At 34.8% G+C, this 21,264-nt stretch overlaps 1 protein-coding gene across 4 annotated transcripts in view; it reads left to right on the top strand.

The window, feature by feature from the left end:
* Window positions 1-21,264, top strand: part of CAMSAP2 (calmodulin regulated spectrin associated protein family member 2) — a 93,667-nt gene that overhangs the window by 50,878 nt on the left and 21,525 nt on the right. For 2 of the 4 annotated variants that reach the window (XM_082313486.1, XM_082313485.1), the window contains exons 5-7: window positions 4,648-4,680; window positions 8,859-9,000; window positions 12,221-12,360. In XM_082313486.1, coding sequence (XP_082169612.1) covers window positions 4,648-4,680; window positions 8,859-9,000; window positions 12,221-12,360 — 315 coding nt within the window. The remainder of the gene's footprint in view (window positions 1-4,647; window positions 4,681-8,858; window positions 9,001-12,220; window positions 12,361-21,264) is intronic. The other 2 variants (XM_082313488.1, XM_082313487.1) reach the window with 1 other exon arrangement.

The raw sequence follows: 21,264 nt of genomic DNA, 5'->3' as shown, positions 1-21,264 counted from the left end.
ACAATAAGTCTAGAATATGAAATATTCAGTCAACTATTTTGAAGTATTTAAGGAATTTGAATTACTGAACTTTTTGTGTGCAGGAAGACAGCAACATATTTTCAACTCATTCAGACTATTTAACCCCAGGTTTTCTTTGAGAAACACTGGTCTATTCAACTGATGGCTAATGTACTACTCTGAAATCTCAGCCATTCTTTTTGTCATATGCCTCACAGTATTTCCCAAATTTCCACTTACTTTTGCTAAAGCTAATGGTGATTGCACACATGCAAGCATCTGAGATTTAGAAACACATTAAACACCATAACTAAAACTTGTATTTCTTAACTGCAGATAATACTGAATGGTAGCTTTCCAAAGAAAACTATAATGCAAATCCATTGGATGGATCAATTGCGTCAAATCAAGTTGGTCAGAGTTCCTAACAAGAGTTTCTGTTAAATTATGATGTGGCTCCTGTCAAGCATCTCCTAGTTTTATTCCCAGATAGCCAGGTGTTTTACCCTGATTATGTGTCTCAATATTGCATCAGTCCATGCATTCCTTTTTTTATAGCACATAATCAGTGACACATCCTGCTACTTTATGGCATTGACCCTGCCTCATATATCTCAGCAAAGCTGTGAAGTAACTGTAGCTAAATTCCTATACCAGGTTTGGGTATTGATGAAACATGTATATAATTTTTTACCTGAATACTAATTAGTGTGATTTTCTTTTTTCTCCCCCCCCCCCCCCCCCCCCCATTTCATGCTATGCCTGGGTTTAGTTATTAGTATCAGCAGATTTTCTTAAATTAAAAAGGGGGGGGGGATATTTAATTCTGCCTTTGCATTAATTAAAGCAATATTATTACATGATTTTCCATTTTTATGTAAAAATTAAATTATACTTCTATATATTTATTAAATATAGCATTTTCTATGCTCGTAACAGTTGTAGCTTAATTCACAGTATCTGAATTCAATTGTTTTATTTTCTTTCTTTGATGTTTTTAAACTCCTAACTGCTGCTTCTATTTGTATTTTAAAACTTAGCATGAAGGGGAACTGGAATGTTTCATTGTGCCTCTTTTCCGTCTTCCACCATCCTTTTCAGGTTGGGGCTCTGTTTTGTAATTTAGGTTCTCCATGTTACCGACACAGTTAGCAGTTCAAAAGGTGATGATTCCATTCTAAAATTTAAGAAAGTTTGCAATCTCTCTTCTGCTCTAGCCAAACACCTTTGGGTATTTAAGTTTCAGAGTTTCTAGGGTGTGATCAGGTTTTGATCCTGAACTAAATTTAAATTAAGAATGCCTCTTCTGCTGATTTAGAGAGATGGCCAAACAAACGTGGGAAGAATAGATAATTCTAGTCATTAGGGAAAGCTTTTCTTTAGTTTTAATTTCTGGCCAAGACGCAGCGAAGTTATGTACCGAAAATGTGAAACAAAGTTAATGAGTAGACTTTTTAATTATTTTATAATTTCCTACTGTGATAAATTCATAAATTTATCAGTTTTGAAAAATAATTTCAGCATAATCCTCAAGCCCGCCAAATTAATGCCTTACTATCTTGTTACAAATCTGCAGTGAACCTTTTTGCAATAAATAGTAAATCTTTACTTTTCTAAAAATTGTAAGCATCATATACACAGATTAATAAATGATACAACTGATAAGATATGCCTATCTTCTATTTCTGCATAGATAAAAACAGTATTAACAGATTGTGAGATTGCTTTTGTTTTCCTTCACTTTCTCCTGCTGCTAGCTTCCTGTAGAAGATAAGAGAGGAAGGAGTATGTATGATTTTTAGTTCCAGGTAGTCCTCTGTGGATCTTGATCAGCCGGTGATTTGTGGTAACCTCGTCTTTTTCTGGTAGAGTCTCTGCATCTTCTTTCAGAATTAGGATTTCAAGTTTTGTAGTGAATAGCTTTGATTTTCAGGCTTTCGTTGAATAATATGTAGTGAATATACGGTTGCACTGGTTAAACTACAGATTTGCAACGTAATCGAAGCTTTCTCAAAAACCTATTATTTTTCCGTCTGCTTTTGTGATTTAGACTGAATCAGTCTTAACAGATTTAAGCCAAATCAATGCAAATCCTGAGAGAAACAAATGTAAGAGTATTCATCCAAAGACCTGAATTCTTTAGACATTTTTTAAAATTAGTTTAAACAGTGCAACCTTTTGCGTGAAGGTAAAACACTAACACCATAGTTCCACTTTCAATTTAATGTGTCATAAATCCACACTGCTGGCAAAAGCTAACCTGTCAAGAAGAAAAGTTTGCAGCAGGATCAGCTTCTTGATCCAATTAATGCAATTAATGCACAGCTGCATGAACACCAATGATGGTGCAAGGGAGACAGCAGAAACAAGTATTTAATGAAGGGCATGACTACCATTTTTTGGCACCGTAGGATGAATTTATAGAGTTAAATTTAGCATAGTCATGTTTAAAACTTTTTGTTAGGGGGGATTAAACAACCTTCTTGTAAAACTGTGAGCCCTCAACCTGAGGGACTGTTTTTTTCTTTTGGGTTTTTTTGTTTTGTTTTGTTTTGTGGTGATGTTTGGGTTTGGGGGTTTTTGTTGTTTTTTGTTGTGGCTTGTTGGTTGTTTTTTTTTTTAAACATTGGGAGAAGTCAGTCAGGATTCTCTACTCAGCTTGTTTTATAGTGACTGATTTTTAATGAGTTCCAGGGGGAAAAAAAGTTTATTCCTGTTGATATAAAGTACCAGTTCAACAGCCATTGAATTCCCATTATGTTGTTGAAGAGATTTCAGCTTTTCTTTATCTCTCTTCTTTAAGTGCCTTTACAAAGTGTATATTTATAAATCTTATAGTATGTTTGAATTTAAATGTCATTATCTTCAGTCCTTCAGCCTCTTGAAGCATATTCATAGGCATCTCAACCATAGTTTCAGCCAAGTGGACAAATAAAAATATATATTGGATTGCTAGTTTTGAGTTCAGTTTGTGCTGTTACAGAGAGCTAGTCTTTGGAATTGAAACAAATGTGTGCTTTTTTCCAAAGAGTAGTTCTTCAGCCTATCATTAAATAGATATTGATGGACTTTTTGAGTCCAAGCCTGAAATACATTTCACCTTGATAAATCAAAGAAGAATGTTCTTATCAGTGTTAAGTAGGATGATAGGCAGCCCAGGTCTGGTCTCAGTCCGTTTACCTAAAACCTTGCTTTATGATATGTTTTAGAATTCCTGATTGCAGTTGAAAATTAAGATAGCTTGTTTTCGAAGTCATGTACTTTTCCATACATTGACTATTTTTCAGCGAGGAGAAGAGAAACCGAACCCTATGGAAAGTACTTTAGTTGGGTGTGACTGAAATGTTTAGAGCCACACATGAACATGCGTCTCATAGTTCATTTCTTCTAAGTGGTTTTGGGATTCTCCATTGTAACAGTCCAGTTAAATAGAGGAGAAGAATATTGAGAATAGTCATTACTAATACCCACCCTTTCGTGTACAATAGCTTTTTTTTTATAGAAAAGATTTGTTTCAATACTACAGTTATTTTAAGGGTTTTATAGAAGCGCAATAACAACTATGTAAAATAATGAGCTTCTGTAGCAGTTTTTTCCATAGTAGTTTCAAAACTACTTTTTCGCCATTTTTCAAAAATATTTCTCTTCATTTAAAAAAAAAAAACAAAAAAACCAACAAAACCTTTCTTGCACTTCAGTACTTGGTTTGAATTTTTATTAAATTTCTACAATAAAATCAATAGAGTGATGAAGTTTTCTGTTTGTATTTATAATATGGCTACACGATGCTTTTTTCTTAATAGTAGAAGTATTATGCCAGCCTAGTGTATAGAGTTACAGAAAAATTCACCGAATTCAGTGGGCTTAAGATTAAGCTTTTAGGTCAAATTTTATATTTGTAAAACTTTTTCTTTATAATTTGATGTTGTTTTGATCACATATGAGTTTAGAATTGTATGTATCAGTTGTGATCATTTCTCTGCCAGTAGCCAAAACTCCATCTACATTTCAGGTCATTGCACATCATGCAGCTGATGCTAATGTGATTTGTCATTGCAAAAATATAACTGCCTGCACCTCTTGTTGTTCTGAAAACTGTCATTTGATTGTTTAAAAATATTGTTAAATGTTATAAACATAACTGTTTGGCTTGAAGTAACTAATGCAAATTTCACTGCAATTGGTTGTACTGTACTACAGTGTGTTTATACCTTTTTTTTCTTTGCTTTAGCTTCCCTGCTTCCCCATATGTGCTGCTGGAGTTCATTTTGATACTTGTGATATCATGACTTCAAGTCTCAAATGAATTCTTCAGTCGGATTGCATATGTAGGGTACAATTAGATGTGTGAAAGCATTAAGTAAAACTGCATTGATCTGACAATCTTATCTGTTCATGTGGGAAAATTATAGTGTTGATCTACAAAGACTGCAGACATTTTTCTCCAGTGTTATTTCTGCTAATTAGCTCAATACACAGAGGTTTCAGTGCACTAATGCTTACCATTAAATTACAATTCACTGTTATACAAAACTGAGAATGTTAAAGAAAATTGTTTTGTAAAAGTAATTTATGAAATCTGATAAATTGTTCCTTTTTTTATTTGCTTTTTGCTTTTATTCTTTTTTCCTACTGCTTCCTCTGAAGTCTCCTACCAAATGGTTTTGGAAACTGGTTCCTGTAAGTTTGCCCAACTGCTTCACTTTGATCAAATAGCTTATTTTGGGAATGGCTTTGTCCATGTCATGCTGGTCTAATCATTCATTTCATTTATCTCTACAAGATAATTTTATAAGAGATTGCTCTGCAAAGGTGTGCATAATACAGAAGCTTATTTTGCAAGGTAATCTGTGCAAAATAAATGTAAGATATGATGCTGGATAAGGAATTACTTCTCAAGCAGTCATGTTCTCTGTGGGTTTGTATAAGGCAGCGCTGCCTGTTATTAACTAATGTCAAATGATCAGGTTTTTTGCAAACTACTTTTTCATAAGGTTTCAGTAAAAGAGACTTGCAGAAATAGTTTTTGATTGTTGATCCTACATGGAATCTGAAATTTTCTGATTTATTTTAACAGTATGCAAACATTATACCATTTGTCCAGAATTCCCCGATTTTTCAGCTGATTTAAGACTGCTATTAATCTCTCCCCGCACAAAGTAACCCAAAGCAGTCTACTTTTAGCGAGACTATCATTTCACTAAAAGCAATAAAAAGTAACTGTTCAGGTCTGCAGTAATAATAAAGTTTGTTTTCTCTGTGCTGTGTCACCTTGGGATTATCATTACTTTCCTCTATCATATACTAATTCACCCTTGAAATGCATTCAGATTGTTTATTCTACAACAGGTTTGGCTGGGAACAAAATAGTGAGCTGCTTAGGTATATGCAGAATTGCATACTTCTGGTCTGAATTCCAAAGAACTAATTCTGGTCTGTCTTTGATCTAAGGTTACCAAATAACTGATCTAGCAGTCCCTCAGATATTTGCTGTCATAGCTAGTAAAAGATTGTTCATACATTGCAAAGAGAATTAAAAATAACAAGGCAGTTGCATGTAGGCAACAACAGAAATTACTTGGTGTCTGGAAAACCAGTTTAAAAGTACTGTCTTCAGCAGACTAATCAAATTCATAACAGTTTATGCAATTTCTCTATAATGTTATCTATTAGAGTTGTGACACACACAAATACACTGCTCTTCATAGTATAGTCCTTTAATTTTGTTTTGGATTTAGGTTAGCGTAATTAAATGGAGGGAATAATGCAAAAAAAAAAAAAAACAAACCACTGTCTGTGATCATAAATTTAAGCACTTTTGGGGTTTTTTTTGTCTTATTTCTACAAAATAAGGTGGCTACTTCAAAGCAGTTTCAGAATATGTTTTTGTTCTATTTTTCCCTAAGGTATTAGTTTACTAAGGATTCTCTTGCATTGCATAAAAATTATATTCAAATATAAAATATTCAATCTGTTGAAAAGCTAACTCCAATTTGCCTGCCGGTTGTTCATAAAGAGCTTGAACTAGGGGTATTTATGTTACTTTGAGCTTGTTTAGTAGAGATACAGTTGAAACCCAAGTGCTACTGATAATGTAGTAGGAAGGCAGTGGCTCAAGCTGCTCTAACAGTTCAACCGTCTTCTGATCTCTTCCCTTTACACAGAGCAAGTGTTTCATAGTGAGATAGATATTCCTGAGCATGCAGGCAGCTGAAAACTTACTTTGAGAAGTAAATTTATAACACGTTAGCTACAGGTAAATGCATAAGAGCGTTCATTATTAATGATTAACTGAGAATACACATGAGCACTTATGACAGAGTAGCTGGTGTGCTCTTGGTTCATCTTTAGCTGACCTTGTTTATATGCAAGTGTCTCGACTATACCTAGACTTGTTTAAGTGGAATAAGCTCAAAAGTGCTAAATCAGGCTGGTTTAGGATCTCCGAAACAAGATGCCTGTATTAGCGTTTATGCTTAAATTAGCACTACAGCTTTATGATAAATGTAGAGGTTCATCTTTTTGCATTATTGCATCCGTATTAAGTAGCAACCATTGCAACTGATGAGAAGAGTTTCTTCAAATGGAAGTTTATTAAAAATGCAGCACAATTACCAGTGTCTTTTATTTTTTCAGTATAATTTCTTTTATCTTTTCAACAAAATTGAAACACGATGCCTGCTATACCCTAATGAACCTAGCATATCAGGTTATATAAGTTTATTTTTCCCAAAGTAACGTGCCTGGCATACTCTCTACAATGAATTAAGTCCTCTTTCTAGGTCTGCTTTAATGATATGACACAGTTTCCTGCATCTGCGGGCACTGTTCATAAGGCCATTGAAGGCATCATTAAAGTGACAGTAGACTTTTTCACAGGATTTACTGTGTAAGACCACTGTATTATCAATTTCAAATATTTTTGAACACTCCATTAAAAAGATGCTGTTTAAAAGAATATATAAATTACACAGGGCTTGTTGGACCATGATGTTAGAGTCCATCTGTATCCTGTATCTTTTATCATGATTTTGTAATTAAATTGTAATATTTCATAGGCTTAATATCAGTCATTTTGAGGAGGAATGACATGGACATATTAATGTGGTATTTGAAACTTCCAGGATTTTCAGCATTGTGGGTCATTGGATTGCCATAGAGTGAAAAAGAACAAACTTTTACTGCAAGCATGATTGGCCTATTTCATTAGAAATAGTAGGGAGTATTACTAACATGGGGAAAAGAATATTAATAATGCATGGAACACTAACATGATTTTGTTTGGTGTTAGTGAATATTTCCCAGAGCATGTAAAAATGGCATTTTCATTCTTATACAGCATACTTGACACACAAATACCTGTACATTTCAAGTATGAAATAAAGACTAACTCTCAGGGTTTTTTTTAAATATTCATTGGTTAAGTATAAGTTCGCTGGGCCAAATACAAGCCCTTTATTTTTCTAGAACTGATGTGTCTGCTGTTGCCAGATTAGACTTGTACATCTTGGGCCAGTTAGAGGACACTGACATTCACTAAAGATAATCCCATGTGATCCTTGACAGAAATCCAGTGACAGTAAGTATAGCCTTCAGGGTTAGTCTGTGGTTCCAGGGAGTTTTTTGCCAGCAAAGCTAGCTTAAATGATTCCCACCCCACCCATAAAACCTCCAGCCCTGCCCACTCATTCACTGCAGAAACAAAGGAGGAACGAGCTGTTGTAGCTGGATCAATGGTCTTACCACGCAGCCCTGGCAGCAATTGCTCCAGCACAGCCAAAAGGTGAAGAGTAGGAGATAGGAACTGTCAGCTTCAGCTTTGCTGGGAAGCGTAACATCCACAAAGACTTTTCAGAGTCCCTACAGGGAGACTTCCAGTTTAATGTGTATGGATGAATGAAAATAGCGTAAAATGAACTCAGAAACACTCTTGGCATCATAAGTAGTTCTGTGGTATGAAAAGAAAAGTTATCCTTCAGTACAGTTTTAAAAATAAATCTTAGTAAATAATATTAACACATTAAAATCTATATCACTTTCTTCCACCTCCATTTGTTTTCCCAGGAAGAAGTGAAAAGAAGCCAAGAATGATGAATCCTGTTTTTTTAAGTAAACCCCTCTTCCTGCTACCTCCCCACCCCCACCCCCCACCCCCCAAAAAAGAAACCCATGAAAAATATATTCAGTGCAGATAAATGCTATCTTGGTATTCTGAACTAATGATCTCTTTATACACTGAGTTGTTTTTCAAAATGTTTCCTTTTATAACTGGGCCACTGAATGGTCATAACACTCTGACTATTAATGCTTCTCTGTGTTTAGGACTGTTTATAGTGAGACATGCTAGTAATAAAAATGGAGTTGATCAAATGCAGATTTCCTTGTTTCTGAATTTGTCATTAAGTCAGTTATATGAATGAGACTGGGCAAGATTCTTAGGTGTGTTAACTTCACAGAGTCATTTGACTTGCCAGTAAACTGAAGTTACACCCACTAAGGATTTGTCTCATTCTGTTTACACGCAGATCATTTCTGACTGTATAACAATGAGTGTTGAATGTTAATTAAGGTGTATGATGTTATTTAATTCAATGTGCTATACAGAGATCATCAAAATTTGGTAGTTTTGAAGGAAAGGCTCAGTATTAGCATTGTAGGTTCCTTTCCTCTTAGATATTACTTATGCCATTCAAAATGGGGCATAACATGAATAGTTTTAAGAAATTTAACACTGGGAATATGCAGCTATTTATTGAATACTGCTTTTTCACTAACAGTGTAAAATCTACAGCATGAATCTGTTTCTTCCTATGTTTCAGAGCCTTTGTCTCTCTAAATGTCTTCCTTCTACATTGTAGGCTCGTTACAGGAAGGAGCAAACGTTGCTTAAGCAGCTGCCCTGCATTCCATTGGTGGAGAATCTGCTGAAGGATGGTACAGATGGTTGTGCTCTAGCAGCACTGATCCACTTCTACTGTCCAGATATTGTTAAACTGGAGGGTATGTCTAACGTGTCTCTCAGCTTGTAAACACATGTCCGTAAAAGTTTAAATGTCTGTGTTCGATAACTATGTGAAGGAAGGTGCTTAAATATGATATACAAGAGGCATAATTTGAGTGTGATGGGTTTAATATTAACTTTGTGCCTATTTATTTTTACATTTAAATAAAAGGAACCAAGGTGTCCTTCCATGTTGTGCTTACTTTTATGTTATCACGCTAATATAAACATACTAAGATGTATTATTACAGGTGTGACTGTGGCAACATATTTGCCTTTGTGCTATGAAACTTGAAATGACCTGGAAAACTCTTATTCTTGAAGCTGCATAACTGCTTTCTTGTGAATCTGAGCAGTTATAGATATAAAACATGGAAGAGGTTAGAGTTAGTCAAGCTCTGCATAGCTGTACTGCGCAGCAAATAGTTGCTCTTTGTTCTGGGCTTTTAGTTCACCTGATAGTTACCTATATCATTTATAGAGTAAACAAAAATATATATATATAGTCTGGAATGTATTGGTATAATGCTGTGCTATAATAGCAATTGTCTGTGATGATGAGCAGCTTCATCTTGTTCTTTTGTTCAGTGGCCCGGTTAAAGTCATATCTTCCTCTTGGCAACTAAGAGCCTCATGTAGTTGTAAAATGTCTTGGCAGCTAACACCCATCATTTTCTGCCTGTGTTCTGTCCATGATACCTTTGATGTCGTGGGAACACTTAAAAAGAAGCATCCTGAGAAATCCAGGATTACAAACAAAGGTGTAAAGCTTGCGAAGGACTGAAATCTGGAATTCATATACACAGCCACTTTATAGGAAGCTTCCAGCACAGTAGGCATTGAAGATGAAAGACACTAAGATGCATGCATTCACCATTCTTCTTCAGCTTGTGAATTTTGAAAAATACAACTTTCAATTTACATAAATGTTGCAGCCAAATATATACTATTGTATGCCATTAGGGAAGAGATAAAACTTGGGTAGTGTTGAATGGAAGTAACACCTAGTTCCTTCTTACTGTTTTAGCATGGCTGAAAATACGGACAGTCCAAAAGATCTTGTATACCTTGCATGACCACATATATACTTACAGCAGATTCCTCCAGCATCTGACTTTAAACAAGACAAGGCCGTGTCATCTTTGGAACCCTAGTTTTAATGTTCTCGTTAGGTGTCCTGACATCGTCTTTCCTAAAGATGTATAAATGTGTGTGTCATTGTCTTAGAAGTAAATTCAAAGGTACTCTGAAGCGACTAGAAGAACTTTAAAAAGACTTTGCCCATCTTCACTGTATTTAAATAACGTAATTTTTGATGCATGTTAAATTTCACTGAGATTTGGTTCTGTATTGGAACTGAGGAAGGCAGGTAACAAAAATTCATATGCAAAAATGCTTAAAAATGCACTAACAAAAAAAGAAAAAAAATTAATCTAGAGTTCTCTGTAGTCTGAAATAGATTGTTTCTTCTCATTAAGACTTTATTTAACTTTCAAATCTCCATTTCCTTCAAGGAATACAGGACTAGAAAGGACTCCCTATGTCAATGAGTCAAGAAATTAGCTGTTGTGCAAAATTATATAATCCCTTTCATGAATTTATCATGTTCTGTCTTAAAACTATTTAGCTCTTTAAAATCTGTACTACTTTTACCCACTGTTGCAGAGCTCCATTTTTTACATGGTTTGAAATCTTACTCTTGTTTTCTACCTAACTATGCTTTTAGCCTCTCTGTGCCTTTGCTGTTCTTCCAGCAGTGCCCTTTGGTTTGAATAGCTTCTCCTAATCTAATGTCTACCTTTTTGATATATTTTCTTTCTCTTGTTTTGCCCAGGGTACTGAACCAAGCCTTTTCAGTCTCCCATTCTGAAGTGGATTTCCATTCTCATTATTATCCTCAATAGTCTTCCTCTGCAACTAGTCCAGTTTCGGTTCATCTTTCTTGAATGTGGACGGTCGTAACTGTACACAGAAATCCAGGCTGGCATCTCATTACTGCTTTGTACAGTGCTTCTCTGTCACTATGGAAATAAATTTTCTGATACATTTTAGCATCATGTTTGCTTATCTTCATAGCTGCATGATCCTAAAAGCTCATAAACATCTTTATATTGGCTAATACCTGATACCTTCCTACTCAATAGCCCTTTCAACCAGTGAATCACATTAGAATTTTATTAGATCCAAATGCATGACTTCATGTTTTGCATTACTAAATTTAATCCCATTTCAGTCAGTTTAGTCAAACATTTTTTTCCATTGATCATCATCAGTGGGGTTGGGATGATGGAATAGGTCTGATTTCCTCAAGATGGGAATCGTTATCCTGCTAGCATCAAAGTAGATTCCTTGGCCAAAGAAACCTTTTATCCTCAACAATTTAAAACTTATGTGGAGCTCTGTCATACACTGTTGCTTTAGGAATAAAATCTGATTTATGCTCTATATATTATGTATATTTAATTTTCTTCAATTCAAATCTTCGTTTTACAAGGACTGCCTTTTTTCTAGGAAATTATTGGTATTTAATTTTCCAAGAAGCAATCATAAAAAGAGAACAGGAAGTTAAATGGGCATAAATAGTATTCAGAGAATACTAGTCTGTTCACTGCTACCACGTCTTTGTCTTTCAATAGCATTTTCGAACAGAGAGTGATAATTCATATATCAGAGGCTTCAGATCCTTGTAAAATCTCATATCAAACATCTAAATTCACAAAAACACATTGGTTTTGGGGAAGATACAGGGTTAATAGCATTAAAATATACTCTCAGGTCCCTATGCAAAGGCAAAGAACTAGTATGTATGGAAAACTTTGTGAAAAAGCATACATTTCCTACTGCCATTGCCATATAGAAAATGTAATTGAACAATATGTATATTAGTGATTAAATATGGATTTTCATTATATGGAAATAGCAGGAGTTAGAGCATAACTTCCATTTTCACAAAAAGCAAAGTGGAAAAAAATAAACTTGTCAATAGTGAAAAAACAAAATGCATGTTTAGAAAAATGTCTAAAGATATAAAACTGCAAGGATAAAACAGAGTCATCATTTCTTATGTTTCTGAAATAGAAAAATAAAAGCCTCCGGGGGGGGGGGGCGGAATCAATTCTGAATTTATCCAGAAAATGCACCAGAATCCAGCAAAGCAAAAAACACTTTTTTGCAAATCTGTAACTGTATCTAATTTTTGCTTCTATTCTTCCTTTTTAGATATTTGTTTGAAAGAGACAATGTCTTTGGCTGACAGCCTGTATAATCTACAATTGATTCAAGAATTTTGTCAGGAATACCTTAACCAGTGTTGCCATTTCAGTCTCGAGGATATGCTCTATGCAGCTTCTTCAATAAAGGTAAATAAATAAATAATGCAAGCCACATTCACAGAACTGTTTTGCTAATGATATGTTTAGTCTTTTTTTGTCTACTGCTATACGGCTATATGAAAAAACATGTTGCATCTCTTGTGGTATAGCATGCAACACACAAATTTCAGCAGCATGTAAAACCACCTTCTTTTGGCAGTTATGTTGTTCTAGTAATTTTGAAGTATTTTTAAAAAACCACTTGTGAAAGTATTTATAAAAACTTTGATTTTGTGCAAAACTATTTCACACTTTATCTTCTTATTAATTAGTTTTTAGTTAAAGCATGTAATCCATGATATTTCTGTTAAAATCTAATAGTGATCTGCATTAGTTTAAATTTATTAAGGCTTTAACAAAAGGAGAAAATATTGAACAGTTGTTTATGGAATTATTTCTCACCCTTCTTACTCATTTCTGTGTACCCAATAATTTTATGGTTTTTAACTTTAAAGCTTTTTCACTTTTGTAAAAGTGTAAACTTCTGAATTAATTTCATTGAAAAATCTAATGGTTTTATGCCCGGAACACAAGCAGGAACACATTCCAACAAATACAGTTGTTTGAATAAGCAATTAAGTGTTTTCAGTCATTTTAAGATTTTGCTCTTTTGGAAAGAGAAAAAAAAAATTTTGCTTATTCTATCATTTTTTAAGCCTGTGTGGAAAGACAAGGAGTAATCTAATTATTTTTTCCTAATTGTAACTTTGCTTTTTAATTCTTGTGTTTCTCTAGGACTTTCTTCTATATAAAACACACTTCATTTGCTTAAAATTCTTGTTGGTCTGCCTTTAGGGAATGAAATATTATTTTTATGGAGTCAGCATATCCATTGCAGATGGGTTGTAATTGGTTTCTAAATATCTGGGTCATTTCACTGCTTTTATGATCTTTATAGCAATCTCACAAGCTGAGTCACAGAGGCCAGAGCTTGAATACAGCTTTGTTGTCTCCTGTAGGGTTGAACCTAATCCTTTTCAAATAAGTAATGAGCTGCCAGGGTGAGTAAGGGCAGTAGGACTTAAGTCTAGACTACTTAGCTGTTGCTGGTTTATTTTGCGTATGCAAAGTTGTGTAGTGACTGCTTCCAATCAGCTTTTGGTGTTTTAAAGTTTCAGATACAGTGGTCTACCTACATACTTGTAAAAAGTCTGCTGCATTGCAGTCTCTCTTGTCTGTAGTTTCCCAACATATGGTCCTACAACCACATTCAGTGATCTTGAATAGGACTCCACTGCATTTTGATTGTTTCTCTCTGCTTACAGATACATAGAGTAAATGGAATTAATTTTTCTTCGGTTTCATTCGTGACAATTTAATACTACCATTTTTATAGTAATGGTTTGAATTATTTCTCAAGCCAGTATGCACTAGGAAGCTTCAATTTTACAAAAGTAACTATATTAAATATTTTGTCAATATCCCGATGCATCAGACTTTACACTTTCGAAATGCTACAGACTCAGTAGTTTTGCTGTTTCTGAACAATGTTTTTAGAGGGAGTTTAGAGTTCTTTCAAAGATTTAAGAGTATTTCTAGAACTGAGAAAGCTCTTTTGTGATCATGTTTTTACAAGTTGCTGTGGTGTGGATACTTATTTAGATGTAAATGCTACAGAGAAAAGCTGCCAATTTTTCTTCTAAAACTTGGCACAGAAACTTTGGCTAGTGCTATAAACTCTGTTTTTCCAGTGTTAAGAATTCATTTGCTTTCAAAATAAATCCACGATTAAAGGAGCTCTTTCTTAGTTTTCCAGTGCATCTGATTAGACTAAGCTTTAATAAATGTACATATTCTCCAAAGAGTTTTATTTTCACTTTGAAAAAACTTGTATTGTAAATGGATATTTTAAATATTACACGTTGAATTAAACTGGTTAGTAGAAGTCACCTTTATCTCAGTCTACAAAATTTATATTTTGTATACTACTATATATAGTATTAAGTTTTAGGATTTATAGAAGCATGTGTCTTTGTTTCAGGTGTCTGTGTTAATCAGCAAAAATGTCTATTTGTTTTCAGGGTAACTCATAATGCACAAGTAGGTGGCACTATGCTTTTGGTTAAAAGTCTTTTACAGTCATAGTGGTGACAGAAAGAATAAAAATAATCGAACTGCTGATACATTACTGGAAAAAGCCTCAAGAAAAAAACTACAGCTGAGTTTTTGGAATGACAATGCTGTGCCTTGTGTGGTCCTAGAAATTACACGAGGTATCCTGACTTCATGTTAGTCCTTGAGAAGGAAAGGAGCAGAGCCTCTTTCTTTTAAAATGATCAAGCACAAAGTGCATACCTCACATTCTTTACTGGGCAAACTGCACTGCACTGTTAGGTTAAATCAAGGTAGGGTGTAGATGGTATATGATACAGAAATGTAGTGCAGGACTTGACCAAGGTGATTGTGCCCACTTTTGGCTTTCACATCAAAACGCACAGAAACAGAGATTAATTTAAAACTTCACTTAACAAGCATCCAGAGTCTTTAATATAGGCTCTCAGATTTCGCAGCAGATGAAACTGTTGGCTTAGTTCTGTTTTAGTACAGAGGAGAAATAAGCTTTGTCTAGATTTCTAGACAGCTTTAATGTGTCACAATCAAATGAAGCAGAAAATAAGTTTTGTTGCTCCTGACTTGCCCATTTCTCTTGCTCTAAGAAAAATACATTTGTGAAGTTCTTCATAAGATGTTTACTAAGGCAGGGCTACTGATGTTAAAGAAAAAAATATTTGAATACATTCCATGGATGCTTGAGGCACCACCAAGGGACCATACTGGTTCCTGGTTGTTTTCCTTTGAGACAGGCAAACACAAGTAGAGAAAGATTACATAAAAATAATCATAATAGTTTCTGAATCCTCCCTGCATATTTAACAAGAGGAAAGAACAGAAAATCTTGGATCTCTCTTTAGTTGTGCAGATTGCTTTTTTGCCCTGATCCTCCCTCTTCCCTTCTCCTGTAAGCAGTTTTATCCTGAGACAGGATGGTTTGTTTTTTTTTTGTTTTAGATACCTTGTTTTTCACCTGTATCTGGGAAATTACATAGAACTGAAAGAGCTGTTTTACTGTGTCTTGACACACACATTTTCTGCCTATCCAAAGAACAAGTTTGTAGAAATAGAAGAACTTGCATGGAGTGCCATCACAGGAAGCAGAAACAACCCTGCAGAAGAGGGTTTTTTTGTTTATTTGTCTTTTTCTTTCTTTTCTTTTTTATTTATTTTTCTTTATTGCTTTGGCCCAACAGTTGATTAGCACTGCAATGTAATAGTCGGTATGAAGCATTTGCAACTTGAATAAAGGTCTTATGGAATGTATAATTCCTGAAAGGATGATGTACAGGACATGTATCGTCCCTGAATAGAGAGAAAAAAATGCATGTTCCATTTGTCATGTGAGATATATGTTGAAAGTATTTCTAAAAGAGGAAAAACACATCTTTGGTTGTATTTGGTTATATTCTTGATATTTTTAGATCATTCTCTGCCAGTTTATTCTATAGGACCATAGGGTTCAGACCTAGGAACAAGTCATTTATGAGGTTAACTGTCAAAGAGGGTACTGACAGACAGCTTGGATCATTTGATGTTTGCCATGATTTGAGAGCTCACATAAGAACTTGGCACTGAATCAATTGACACACAGTTAATTGTTGTCTTTTGCAAGTGTTCCTTTATCTGAGCCTTCAAAAATGTGTTGTGGTTTTTTGGTTGGGTTTTTTTTTTTTTTTTTTTTTCGATAGTGATCCTAAACTTGTGCTACTCATTTAATCTACATGTATTGTTGTACATTCTCTTTTCATTGACAGAGGATCGAATCAGGGTGAGACACAGATCACAACCAATATTAGAACACCTTTTATTAATTCAACTGCTATTATTAATAGAATGAATCCATTATGAATAATATTCACACAATGCATTCATTTGCTCACACAGTTCACGCATACACACTCACTCAGTCATTTTTACTGGGTTGGAGGCCGACCCGGTGGCCTCTCAGAAGTAGGGGGTGATACTGGCCCACCAGTGGCTTTTGGGAAGGTATCCAGAAAGTATCTCAAGGGGTTCACTTGTCTCTTTAGGTGTGCATATACATATAATCCTGTACTCTTTGTTTGCGTATAACAGCTACTGCCCTTGTGGGCGCAGTTAGGGTTATACAGCCTGTTGTTGACACCAGCACGTGCTGATGGCCTTGTACAGATCTGGCCGAGTCCTGCTGTTCCGAGTGTGGGGGTTCTTGGGGATTCAACAGAGCCACAAGTGTCTGCAGCCTCTCGGTTCTTGGGAGGCTTCTGTGTGCTGCCCCTCAGCATGGATGCTTCCTCTCTTCGGCTGCTGTTTTCTGATGACTGTAGAGTCTGTTCACCCAAACTCATGCAGGAGGCACATTAATTCAGAATGAAAGCTTTCCGAATGTGAAATGAAGCAAATCGGAGAGATGATTGCTGTCTCTTGTCTGGGAAGGGTGTTCCTCTGACCTGAATGTGGGCCAGACTCTAAACTGTGCAGAATCACAACTAAGCACATGGAATAGGTACCTTATTTTTGCGCTTAGTTACTAACCAGAGCGAACAGAACAAACATTTGCACTGTCAAAGGCCCAGTAGGCCAGATCGAGAGGCTGGTTCCAGAACTTCCTTTTTTCTTTTTTATTTTTCACTGCTGAATTGAACAGGACGATATAATATCTAAAAGACTGTTTTACACTAAAAATATTTATTGCACTTGAACAGTTTTGAATACTTGCACTTTCTGATGTAATGTTTATGGTGACTTTGCAAACAATGTAAGCAGAAGTTATAATCAGCACCATGTCCTCTGAGATGTGAAAAATAGTGTTCAAAGATGTCACATAGATAAATCCTAGAAATTAAGGGCTACATGATGTCCACAGGTGTTGTATAGCTTTCCTTCCAATCTCAGTGAAAAAAACCTGCCAATCAGGCTGCTAACCCAAACCTGAATTTGCAATTGAAGTCCCTGTAAGCGTGCTTATGGATTCCTTAAGGACCTGGGAGAGCAGCTGGCTGTTTGGTGAGGCAGTTAGGTATGTATGGTGAGAGTCGGTCCAGCGATTTGATTCCCATCTGGCTGGTTTAAAAGGATTCAGGATCAGGAATGAAAAGGAAGATTCAACCAGGGAACAGTTCTTTAGGAGAAGATTTCTCTCCCGGGAGGGACCAAATGTTCCTGACTCATTATTTAAAAGGAAGCAGCATGGTTTGCTTTCACTGATGTTAATCAGCGAGTTTTCCCACTACTTTGTTCTGGTCTGAAATAAGACATACTGGAATTTTCAACTTGAATTGTTGTGGCATTTATTAACCTGTGGCAGGAGATCTGACAAACTGGTAGTGCATGGATCATACAGAGAAATGTAGTTTGGCCTTCTCTAGAGAGTTTGAAACACTCCAATTCGGTCTTGATGCATTTATGTTGGCACTTTTGTAACATATAATCTATGGATTTGCGTTTGAGGTAACTTACTTTCCTGGCCTACTGAACAAAGATTTTAATGTGCATTGTGATATAAATTTTACAGTGTATTTTTATGCTCATTTTGAGAAAATTCCTAAAAGCGTCTATGGCTGCTTTTGCATTCAATTTTAGTGGATTCAAGCCTGATTACAAATTACTTTTATCATTTGTATATATGACCATATAGTAGTTATTCTATAAATATGCAGATCTAAAACCTATAAATGTTGGAAGGATCTAATTTCTTTTAAGTGGCAAGATTGGACATACTATTTCTGTTAGCTAATTTGATTTAAAAATCAATCATGATTTTTAAATTGTGGAAGGGGAATAGAGATATTAAAGAAAATAAATTATCTTTTTTGTATAAAAATTTATAAAACAAGCTAGCTTATATCTCCCTTTTGATACAGAAGCACATAATGACTTTAGATTTTATACTCAGAATATGGGAATATTTTATTTTCACAACAGATGATCTTCCAAAATCTGTTAAAAAAAGGATTTTTATTGTACAGTATCAGAAGATGCAATAAGTAAAATGTAGCCAGTAGTACAGCTGACTACATACAACTAATAAACAGTCTGCAAATATCAAATTGAAAAAATTAAATCAGAATGTTTAGCGAATAAAAGCATCTATGAAGCTGCAAGTCTGCCATCTGCTGTTGAGTGGTTTTGAGCCAGTCTGAACTGCTCAGAGCTTAGTTATTTTTTACTACTATTAAAATGCTGTTATGCTTCTGAATATTTTTGTGTATAAGTGCATATGATAATCATGTGACAAGCTATTAGAACTTTTGTCGGCATAATCAAGGCAAAATCTGTGGAAATAATATCTACATTCTTTCTGGCCCTGGGTAGCAGGATTACTACAGGCCCACAGTTAGTTTTTCCAGAAAAATTAAGTTACTGATCATCAGTCTTCCCCTCTGATCATTGTTACTAACATCCCTTTCGGACTATAAATAACTCATGAGAAAATATGTTTTCCATCATGATGTTTCACCATCAAACATCTAAAGTAGCCTCAATTCTAAGCAGGCTGTGCAGCCAACAGTTTCATTTTTACTTCAGTAAATACTGCTTTGGTGATTTTGGAAAAACAAGCTGTCTTGCAGTAGCTCAGGACTCACACAGAAGATATTCTCAGAAGGAATATCCGAGTCCTTCATAAAGTAGTCACACTATTAAATGCAGCATTTCAGCATAAACATAAGAAATTGGAGTACTTATATACAATATTATTTAAGATGGGGACAAAGCTATGATTAGAACATTTTATAATTCGTTTTTTCTAGGAAAAAAATCAAGGTAAAAATGTAAAAGTTTGAGGGGAGACAAGGGGGGAAATATTAAGACAAAATCTGTAGAAATTGTGATATTTAGAAATTGTAGTATTAAAAATCGTATTTTGTCTGAGAAGTATATCTGATTTTTTTCTTTATGTATATTGCTTCCTAATGAAATCAGTATGTGATACCAAAATGCTATGCTTAACATTTTCTTTGAATGGAAAAGATTTTGCTATGAACTTTTCCTCATTCAGTTCTGTTGTGCTGAACAAGCAGAGGTGGGCTTTTTCCTAGTCTATTTATAGCTTGTATGTAATAACTATGGCAACATCTGGCTGATCTGTTCACCATATACTAAAGTGTATGAGCAGCTTTCAGTCTAAGAGTGTCCCTTTGCTGGAGTAAAGGCTTATCTACATTAGAAATATGCAGGAAAAATAAATGTGAATCAAAAGTGTCAAATAGATATTTAAAATTATATTTTCAAACTTACTGATACAGAATTGAGGTTATCTCATTTATTATTAGACATTTTTGTTGTAAATTTTCGTTTATTTTAAAAAGATTTCTTACCCCTAATGCTTGTGGTTTGTTTCAGAAATAAAATGACATTTTGGTTAGAATTTTTGTCAAACATTCACTTGCACTCCAAGATTTGAGGTATGCGTTTTTAAGGCAACAAAATTACTAATTGCTAACAAAGGGCTGGAAATTAGAAAAATGTCCCATGCTTTGCTAATCAGAATGTTTCATGTGTATAAAGATTGCTCTATTAATAGCTATAATAGCAAAATCTATATGAAGATCATCTTCAGACATGTAGAAAATGTAGAAGCCAACTCCATTCTAAAAAAACCCAAAATAACAGCTATCCTTGATCAAACCAAAGGTCCACCTGGCACTGTATCCTGTTTCCCACAACAGTTTTGCAATGGCAGAAGCCAAAGCAAGTAGAGAAAACCAGGGCGAGCCATGGGTTTTATTGTGAATAGGTTTAAGAATTCTCTCCCATACCATGTAACAGTATGTACTCAGCTAACATCCTTTATTTATAAATAAATTTTTCCCTATCTTTGTTTAAAAGGAAAAAATAAAGCAAAATTAGATAATTGTTTGCTTCTTTCTAAATCAGCTCTGATTTCTTTGCCACAAAACTCAGAAGAGACACTGCTTTCCTTTGAAATGCTTCTCTGAAGCAAATAATTAAATAAATTCCCACTTTCCCTGAGAGACTATTTTCACTTAATTTCATTCTCAGAGAAAAATAAAAAGAGAGATAGCATCTGATAGTTTACTGTAAAAATGCTAATTCTCTCAAGTACATAAACTTTTATAGGACCAAATAGTAAGAAAGCTTTATTTTTAAAAAAGGCCACATGGAAATATATTTTGGGGTTTCAACATTAGTTTATAAGTCGCAAGTGCTCTTGATGCTGCTGCTAGTTTGTAAAAATTAAACCAATAAGTTTGTTGTTTTATATTTTCCTATTTAAGCTGTGTGAAATGTTAAATGAAAATAGCATAAAGTGGAAAAATAAACTGGATATTTGAAATTATTCAGTGTTAATGACATGAAAAAAGTGACTAAGGACACTTGCTTTTGTAAGTATTGTTAGCTAGACATCATTGGGTTTTATTGCAGAAAGACTTTTTTAAACAAACTTTTAAAAAGTTGTTTAATTATGGTTTCCCCATTTAATGCTTAAGTAGAGGTTTGTATTGTTTACGTTTTCAGACTTCGTAAGACTGGTGACACAGGTCTGTGCACCTGCTTGAGTCAGCTCAGGCCCGGATGCTTGTTGATCTCATTCAGTTGATATTTCTAGATATGAAGTAGCACTGAACCATATGGACGTAGCAGCTTAGGACCGTGATCATTTGGCCTCCGAACTCTTTGGCCTCCACAGTCAACAAACCTTCTGGTCTTTTTTGCACTCCTCATTAGATACTCCTGCAGCAGAAACTGCTGTTACTGCTTCTGCCTGGTTTTCCTCTCTATTGAGTTTTTTGTTGCAGTTCATGTCACCAGTTGTTTCTTCCTTTTCACCTGTTTTCCCCCTTGCATTAAATCTGATGGTTCCCACACTTACGTGTTTCATAGCTGTGTTATGGG

Source organism: Platalea leucorodia (assembly GCF_965183815.1).
Source record: "Platalea leucorodia genome assembly, chromosome: 5".
NCBI lineage: Eukaryota > Metazoa > Chordata > Aves > Pelecaniformes > Threskiornithidae > Platalea > Platalea leucorodia.
The sequence above is the reverse complement of the archived record's forward strand: the minus strand, read 5'-3'. Positions and strand labels throughout refer to the sequence as shown.